Genomic DNA, 10,177 nt, shown 5'->3' with positions numbered 1-10,177 from the left:
CTATAGTCCCCATGATTGGTACTGAAAGGCATTATGTACACATCCATGTCAACGTATATGAATATAATTTTAGGTGGAATTAATTTTCGCTGCAAAGAATTGTTGGGCGTTTTGTATGGAAATTATTTTCACTGATTATTGACGAGTTGAATGTAAAATGTAGGAAAAATGGTATCGCTGAATTTTAGTTTAACTGAATTATTCTTTCAGGGAAAAAAAGCGAAAATTAATTGCAAGAAAAATTAAAGATTTTACAGTAATTGTTTTTTCCTTTACATTCATTTTAGATGCAAAAAGAAATTATTTTCAAACTAAAAAAAGGCGCACACAGAACCAAGACAAAAGTCATCACGCAATGAGGCTTTGAATATTGCTAATGAACACAGTTGTAATGGCAAAAGATGATAGCTGAGATGGTTGTTCTGTGTAAATGAAAGCCAATCATATGCCTGCTTCACATTTGGATTCATTGGTTGTTATGGTTTGGTTATTTTGGTTATTTACCTCTGTGAATATATGGATTGCACCTCGTGTGGTGTACATGTGCTTTCTTGTAACTTTTCTAGTTCAATTCGAAATAGGAAGTGACCACTCAGTTTTGATTCAGAGCACACACAAACTAGTTACAGTTTTGTCGAACAAAAACTTCATTGTTCATTTTAAAAGTACCTGTAAGTTTGGAAACTCATCTCTGGTTCATAGCTCTATTATTTCAGACATTTTATATATGTTCTTACATACAGAAATTATATAAAAGAAACACAATGATTCAGCAGTACTAATCCATAACAGAGGATGACAGAACGCATTTTCACAAGTTATGACTGTTGATTGTATGAGCAGTGAAATACCGCATCTGGTGGCGAGGAAAATGAAGGAGGAGAAGAAGAAGACGAACAAAAGATTGTAACAGTCAACAAAGTACTACGACGTTCGAAAAAAAAGTGACTGGACTATTTTCAACTTTAGATGCAAGAAAATTAAGAAATAATAAAAAAAAGGTATTTTTAACATATTCGTGAAAAGGAGCAAATTCTGCAAGGAACTGCCCAGAAAATGCTCCAGTTCGGGCTGTAGTCCGATTTGGGTGTGCGGGATGTGAAACTGGGGTGGAGATCACGTCGTTCACGTAGCCTACCCAGTGTGCATTGCGACATCAGCGTATTCAACGCAGCGCCATTTTGAGGTCATTGTCTTTTAACCTCTTCTCAAAGAACTGGTGAGTGTTGTTATATTGTCTCGTGTTATTGTTTTGTGTCTGTACACATTGGTTCTCTTGAATACTCCCAATATGATGTCTGTATTCAAAAAAAGATTTAGTTGGACTATATGAGCGAATTTTGCTCAGCAAAAAATCTGTCCTGTCGGTGTTTAGCTGAAACGGTGATACATGCATATTTCGTCGACCGTTTCTGAATAAAATAGAAGGGATCTGAACAGTGAAAGTATGCCAACTTGAATCTTAAACATATGAGGTTTGCAAAACCGCAATCCGACCCCTTTCGACCCCAACGGTTCAGAAGTTATGACGGTTTATTTTCAATCGTTTTTGCTGTCCTTTTCGCTGAAAATGGCTGACGTTAATCTTCTAAACAAACACTAATATTTCAGGAAGTGTACCGTGTGTTGCAAGTGTGTGTCCCTTTGTAAATGTCAAATAGCTGTAATATAAACGCTGGAGAATGACATTAGCAAATCTTCTGTCTCAAAAATAAAAAAATATAGATGTCTGTTAGCTGATATAAATTATTTTTCTTAGAACATATATTTCTGTAGAAAAGTTTGTGAAACATTTTAATACAGAGAACCATAAATTAAGTTAACTACTAGTACCTTTTAAGAAACATGGCACATAGAAACAAATTTATCTTGACATATTGTTACATTCTAATTCAGGCCAGTTTGCCATTTTACAGTTACAGTTATTTCATCTTTTTTTTTTACTGTATTTTAAAATTTATTCTGTAAGACGGCCCTGTGTCACAAGTCCCTCATGCACTTATATAGCAGCCAAAAAAACTATTATGAGTGAAATTGTTATTATTATTCAAGTTAATTTAAAGTTATTATGATAACTGATAGGATACTGCAACAAAGTCATATACTTAAAATATTTCATTTATTTAAATTTTTTTATTTTCCTACAGGTACACTGCTTAGAATGTAATCAACTCAGGTATCGTAGGTGTGGTGGTGGGACAGTATAGGTTATGTAGTGGCAGTAGTGTAGAATAGTTTTAGTTTAGTGGATTAGTATTTTTCTGTCAATATGGTGAGACAATCCAAGAGGGTATTATTTAATGGACATTCTTCCCCAACTAAGACAACTCCAGAAAAACCAGCGAAAAAGAATAGCAGGACATATGATGGGCTAGAAGTTCTAAAACCGGTAAGATTAATGTTGTTCAGTGATGTTCTTTCATTTCCTAATAATATGTACTAATATTATGTTTCTTAGATATAGTAAAATTATTTTTTATAACGGTCAGACCAAAATATATCATTGGCAGGTGAGAAGAGGTCCTAAACCATGGACAAAGGATGAAGAAAATGCTCTTGTGGAGTATATTAGCTTATCAAAACTTGAATTTGAGTTTGATGAATGGCCATACATGAAAGGGAGCAGTAAATATTGGTGTGATGCTGCAGTTTCTGTGAATAAAGTAGGATTTGGTAGAACAGGTAAGTAAATAAATTGCACAACAACAATTTTGACTAAAGTTTATAATAATGAAATTGTGTTTGTTTATTCTTTGTTGTTAACTAATATTCTTTATCAACAGTTAGCAACAGTGGCTAAACATTACAATAAAATTTGCCAGAGCTGTAATGAGAACTCCTGTTATGTGTAGAAGTTCTATGCTTTCCTCTATCTACTACTGGCCAAGTTATGTACTAGTGCATATAAGAAATCTATGTGTATGTAGTGCCAACCACACTGTGGGTACCGATACAGATCTCAACAATTTAAATTTGATTTTTCTGTTTTAGGTAATGCTTGTCGACAGCACACTGTTGATGGGGAAAATTCTCTCAAGTCCAAGTATAGGACATTGGAAAATGCTGAAGTGACATATGGCATATTCCAGATTGACATTCCCATACATAACACTAACCACATTATTAACAACGCGACTAACAACCAATCACATCCAGAATCTACACCATTAACAACACCACCATATCTAAGAATAAGAAATAAAGACATTCCACCATTAAAATTACTAACAAGCCCTGATGTACTTAATATGCAGTCCTGTGCTGATAAGTCATCAGTAATGCATGACTTATTTTCATCTATGAATGCAGCTGACCAGTTATCAGTACTTACATCACTTATTTCATTAACTGACAAAACTAACCTTGTTGCACTTACAGAGCACAGTTTTATCACAGTATTAAATAACCACCACATCATAAATCGTCCTACTAATTACATTCAACTATCGGTGGATGCCATGAAAACACTCCAGTGCAATAAAGAAGATAACATACCACATGAACTAGTGAAAGCAATTGCATTAAAGAGAAATGATGGGTCACCAAGAATGCCTTTGGATAGGATGCCATTTCCCATGCTGAGCTATGTGATCAGATTTTTCAACTGTGCTTCTGCGACGGAGGTAATTATGTATATCTTGTAACATGCTTACATTGCAGAAAGTTAATAGTTTTAAGTGTTTATAAGATAAAGACAACTTAATACTAAATACTGAATATTAAGTCTATTTTTGTCCTGAGCAAAAACACTATATTTCAGTTGAAATGCCCAGAGATATATCAGCAGTGGTTGGAGACTATGCATGCCAATTTAGGAGAGAGATTTGTACAGTTATATAGGGGACCCTGTTGGAGTGGGATAGCAGTTGAAGACAGACATCCATTAAATGTAAGTATTGGTATTACTGAATTAAATTACCAAGTTTTTTTTTTTTTTTTTTTTTAATCATATTCATTCACTGCAAGTTGAATGTAAGTATCTGGTTTGTTTAATTGTGGTGTGCTTATAATTCTGTTTTTAATTTATCTAGGCAAGGGTTAATATACCATCAATCAGCATTCGAAGACTGGAAAGTATAGCTGAAAAGAGTGATTTCAAAGCTTACACCTCTTTACAGGTGAGATTTTATTGCTGGTTGTCAAAGATATAACCTTATACAAGTATATCTACCACGGATCCAGTCAGTGAATTGCAGAAATCACTGACAAATATGTAGTCTTACTTGTGTTTTTATATCTTCATAAACTTGTAACATTTTTTTTGTATCAGTATAGGCAGTATAGGCAATACCCCTGGGAAAATATATTAAACTCTTGTGATAATTTTCTTTATATTCTTGCTTACAGATATAAGCTTTACAACAGCTACAACAATCCACACCAGGAAGACGCATGTGGATTAAGGCAGATGGAACAGATCTTCACGCCGTTTTACAGGAGTCAAAGAGGCAGCTTTGGCATGGTGATGTTGACCATTCTGATGGCAAGTTGGAAGCTATGTATCAAGACTATGTTGAAAGACGAAACAGGGTAAACTCCCTTTCCAAAGCTGCTAATTACCGTACAAAATACAAAACATGGCTAGAAGAACTAAAAGAAGACAAAGTCTTTCTTAAAGCAGAAGAGAAGAAAGCATGTGAATTGTTTAATAAGAAACAGGCAGACCCCAGAACACCAGAGAGTACATTGATGAAACTGTCATGGGAAGTACATGAGTATAAAGTCCTTAGCCAGATGTGTGACAACTACATTGTGGTCACTGAAGGTTATTTGCTGCGCATCAGTGAAAACGTACAAAATGGCCCAAATATTGCAATGGCTTTCCATGAGGAACTCTCGGAGATGTTCAACTACCTCCGCAATTTATATAAGAAGAAGCGGAAAGCAGCCTCTCATGTATTGGTTTTCATGATAGCGGATGAACAACGTAAAACAAAACCATATGCAATACCTGTTAGATACATACTGTATGACTCGTTGACTGACAAGACATACCAGCGTCTTATGAATGATGTTAAAAAAGCTATGGTAGAAGTTGGGTTAAAACCAATTGGTATGTTGAACATTTTTTTTTCATCTCATATCCTGGAACTATGTTTTAGATTGGTCAAGAAAGATTGTAAACAATTTTAATAACATAAAATAATGTGATATTATGAATTAGTTTTCAGCTAAATAAAAATTTTGTTACCCAGATTTATGACAGCTGTAGGATTAATACCAGAATGTATTTAGCCTAAGCTAATTTTTAATGAATGAAAAATAACAGTAGTTTTATTCTTTTTCAATAGGTAGTGTAACTGGTGGAGAATTCAACAGTTGTCGATATAATGGACTCACTGGTAAACCAACCTCAATCTTTAAATTGTTGATGATGGCCAAGGATAAGGTGTCCAGATTGCAGGCAAAGAGTTTATTAGAAATGCTTATCACTGAAGAAGGTATGTATTTCAAGTAACATTGCCGCAAGTAACAGACCAACAATGCAAATTAAGTTATTTTGTTTCATACTTACACTAATTCCATTCCTTATTTACAGTTAACAATGAGGGTATACATGTAGTTGCAAGACCAAATCCTGCTGTGCCACAAACTACAATACAACAGATTGATGAACTGCTGAACAGGGGATGGGACCTGAAAGACGTACTACAACATATCCGTCAAAACCAGTTCCCACAAGAGGGTTATTCCCCATATCCCTGGAGAGCAAATACACCAGAAAGTCAAACCGGTATGTTGAAATCAATAATTGCACAATACGAGTTCAAAGATTTGGTAGCAGCTCACAGTACAGTGGAGCACAGTTTCCATACCCATGCCTACATACCAGAGTTTGATGAGGATACGCAGGACTTCTTTCACGATAGAGAAGATCACAACCATATTCTCAAACGCATAGCTCAACATACAAGGGCAGGTGGACCAGATGATATTAATTTACAGGGTTTCAAAGATGCTCTGGAAGATCCCCACACTGGATTGTCTTATGCTTCATTTAAAGGCTTGAGAAAGCAGTCTGTTGAAGATGCCGAGAAATTATTGTCATTTGCTGTTGCCAACTTTTTGGCTGAGAAAGGGTTTGAAGAAACTGCACGGTATGTTAAAACGTTAGCTGAATGGCATGAAGCGAGTGATGGAAGAGGCTTGTCTCAGCTACAACGACAGAAAGGCAATTATAGAATGTTAAACTATATACTTGAGGATCTGATGCCATGGCACAAAGAAGTGTATGACTTTGCCACTATTGATGTGAACAGGTTAGTCATCTTACAGTTGCATATATTCAGTACAATTTATATGGACAAAACTATGCAGTTAATGTTAGGCCAGAAAAAAAAATTCAAGACGTTTTTTGTTTTTTTTAATACTGAGCTAAAATAAGGAAAATTTGTGACAAGTGCGGGCACAAGCGCAAGCACAAGCCCATTTTGGAATGCTTCAGAAGGAAAAAAAACGACCGAGGCACATAGTTCAAAATGATGCGTGCAGAAACGAGAAACAGATATTTTTTTTTCTCATCCTTATAGTAATCGGTTCTCACATCTCAATACAAAATTTATAATTTTTGTTATTTTTCAGGCCTTTGAAGGGTGTTAAAGGATTATCGAGGGAGTCTTTAATTGCGATTGTAACAAATATTGAATCACAGGAGTTTCGAAGAAGACAAATATGTAGTGACAACTTTCAGGCTGAGCATCCTCGAGCTGGTACAACTGATGACATTGAGTGCTTTTTCAGTATGGTTAGAAGGAAGCTTGGGGATTCATTTACACATAAAGAGTTCAAGTGCTGCTGGAGGGCAATGTGTCGGTAAGTTATATACTACTGAAGAGATCACTTGTAGGCTATGTTTCAAATTTTGCTGAAATTCATAATTTGGAAAACTGGGTCATACCTACAGTATTTGAATTTTGTATTCACTCAAAAATTTTTTTTTTTATTACAGAGAGTTTTGTAAGAAAGCAAGTCCAGATTTGCCCTTTTTTTATCATACAGTAAGTTCTCGCTATACCAATGAAGATCAACCCAGCTTTGACGATGAAGATGAAACACAGCGTCTTCATTCGGTGAGGTTACGATCCAGAGATGATGGTTCTCTTTTCACAGCTGGAAGAGCTTACCTACCAGTGAGAAACAGTCTATCAGTGAGAGCAAGATTTCACAGAACAGCACTAGACCTGCCTCCACCTCCAGGCTATGAAAGAACACTTGAGCATGTGTACTAATCACTATCTCTCTCCCATAATTCTGTATTGTTAGGTCAGTCTGTCCTCACCTGGTGTTATTAATCAAATATATGTGCACTGATTTTTACATGCAAAATATAAGACAATATAACTGTTTAAACTTATTTCAAGGACATTTTTATTTTGTACTGTTTCATAACCTTTTGGCAGTTTGGCTACATAACCAGCTAATTTCTTTGATAATTGTTTGTAAAACATTTTTTACAGAAATTTGCATAATTCTCTGGGCATTAAAACAAACTTTGGAGGATGATTTTTATAATATTAATCACTATGTAGCCGTGTTCTCAGGAAAATGTCTTTTGATAATTTGCATAACAATTAATTATGTTAATCATTTACATTGTTTCCCTTGTAATAGTAATTATGATCTATTGTTTATCCAGAATTATGGAGTGAGGGGCTCTGCTAGAATCACTGAGATTACTTTTCTCTCAATTTGACTAAAGCAATTTATTAGCAGTGACACTTCCAACTAGCAAGTTTGGGTTTGTAATTTTGTCAACGTTTATGAACTTTGTTTGAAAAACATGTATTTTTTAGCTATTCTGCAGAGGTTTGTTTCTGCTTCAAAGTTTAATAAGTGGGAGTATTATTGAGCACTGTACAGAACTAGCTCTTTGTTTGAAACTTATTGGGCGGGAGAACATTTTTTACAGAATTTGTGCAATTTTTTTTTTATCGTGAGTAATTTACTGGGCATAGAAGCAATATTCTTTTCCAGAAACACTTAATTCACTGGGCATAACAACTCTTATTACAGAAATGTGCAATTGTAGTTCCAGTAATCTATAATTTACTGGGGTAGATTAATTTCAATGCCATGTTGATTGGTAACCATTCTGTCACATTGATAGTTCTTTTCCAACTTATATAATGCAGTATAAACAGTAATAAATAAAAAAAAGACAACAAATTTTGTGCATACTATTTATTTACATGTGCAAAATGCATCAGTTCCCACATAATAAAAAAAATATTTATAGGTAACAGAAACCACTCACTCAGACTTGTATCAATTATAGTGAAATAAATCTATACGGACAACTAATAAAAAGAATAGTGGTTCACATACATACATACATATATACTCAAAACAGATTAAATGATTTAGGGCCCTTATTAGGATCGTACACAATATGTGTTGGTTGCATCATCTGGTAACCAACGGTTATATTTCGATACAAAAACAAAGGCAAAATAGCCAGGCACTTTTGCTGTTAAGACTAACTCTGGCTTTGTTAATACTATTTTTTTTATTTCATTATTATTTAATGCATGTGTCATTTTTGGAATTTTCGACACCGAAACATAACCCAAGAGCTCCCAGTTACCATCTATTTTGGCTACAAATCTCAATGCCTTTGTATCCACAACGTTATCTGGCTCACAAACAACTTTCACCTCAAAATGGGTTTTGTTTATCATGAGTTCCCTACACTTTTTCAGGGCAATTTGGCAGCTTTCTCTTATATTGCATCCTTTTAATTCAAATCGTTCAGTGTGTATTGTTTGTTCATTTCTTATTCCCTGCAATAATTTGTTGGTTCTGGATGCTGACTCGCATATTGATGTAGAAGGTGCTGGAGCTAGTGTTGTAGCGACAGTTGATGTGGTTTCTGTAGAATTACGGCGGTTGATTCTCTTCTCATAGCCAACTCTCTCAATGCCTTTCACACTGATGTTTGTAGGCACCACTCTTCCATCCCCTGAATATTCAATATAATCTCGTTTCAAGGATGCTAAATACTGATTTGCTTCAATTTTTGTTTTCATTGGTACTGTAGTATAGTTGAGATTTTTCCACTCCCATATGCACAAGCAACTATCCACATAGTCAGTTTGAAATTCTGTCTGATCATCATCATGACTGTACACTGCCTGTCAGAAAAATATATATAAATATATTTAATACTGTGGGATGCTCTCCAATAAATGTACTGAATTGTATAGGGTCCACAGAACATCAATTGATATTCCCATATTTTTTTGAGAAATAAGCACGAATAAATTCAGGACAAAATCACATCTCATGTAATGATCAACATTCTAATGAGAGAAGAAAACATGCCAAAATAAATACGATAATTGTTCCCAAAACTTGTACAGAGTAAAATCGCAAAAAGAAACACCATTTAGTATGTAGTGAACTTATGGTCCGTTTCCGTCAAGGTGTTAAACCAGCCAAGGTGTGAATTTGTTATTCCACTCTTGTAGGCATTATTGTTCATTTCCGCGACAGGACATGGTACTTGTCTATTGTCTTTCTCCCGTTTTTTTTTTCGTGAATTTTCATTAAAGACTCATAATAATCCGAAGAAAATTAATGCTTATAAATAGAAGCCATTAACAAACTTACCGCCATTTCAAAACTATTGGTCACTTCCACAGTTTGCGGAAACACTGTATCTTTCATAGCGGCCATCGTATCCTCCCTCAAAAAGACGTGTCCAACATGAGACAAATTGTCCAAAAAACTCGCTGATGCCATGTATAGCTCAATACACAATGAAGCCGCATATGGTGGTTGATATATAAATACTTTTCTAAGATCGACGGCATAAATGAGTAGACGAGAATCATCGTCAAAATCTCTTGACATTTGTTGTTGCATAGTCTGTATACAGGGCACCGATGTACTCGCCATGACTGCTGAGCGTGGAATGAGCCGACTTCCTGTTTTGAACACATTGAGGTCGCAATGCACACTGGGTAGGCTACGTGAACGACGTGGGTGGAGATGGAAACTGCATCTACACTGCAACTAATGACAGTCCAATGTGAGTGATATTTTTAACTTCTTGTTGAGAACAACAATTCTAATTGCTTTATATATATATATATATACAATACAAAGTATATGTAGAGCGGATAAATACGGTAATAGAGGAATTAATACACAACTACATGAATATTGAAACTCGGTA

General features: G+C 35.0%; 1 protein-coding gene and 1 pseudogene across 1 annotated transcript; both read left to right on the top strand.

Moving 5' to 3' along the window:
* Positions 1-1,137: 1,137 nt before the first annotated feature.
* LOC100377107 (uncharacterized) lies at positions 1,138-4,922 on the top strand (annotated as a pseudogene).
* Positions 4,923-6,129: 1,207 nt separating this feature from the next.
* On the top strand, positions 6,130-7,229 carry LOC144360307 (uncharacterized). Its single transcript, XM_078013068.1, has 3 exons — positions 6,130-6,260; positions 6,583-6,813; positions 6,950-7,229. The coding sequence occupies exons 1-3, from the start codon at positions 6,184-6,186 to the stop codon at positions 7,227-7,229; spliced, it is 588 nt and encodes a 195-aa protein (XP_077869194.1). The 5' UTR covers positions 6,130-6,183.
* Positions 7,230-10,177: the final 2,948 nt, after the last annotated feature.

The sequence above is a fragment of the Saccoglossus kowalevskii genome, chromosome 4 (genome assembly GCF_978046115.1).
Source record: "Saccoglossus kowalevskii chromosome 4, keSacKowa6.1, whole genome shotgun sequence".
Taxonomy (NCBI): Eukaryota; Metazoa; Hemichordata; class Enteropneusta; family Harrimaniidae; genus Saccoglossus; species Saccoglossus kowalevskii.
This window is presented reverse-complemented; position numbering and strand designations above follow the sequence as displayed.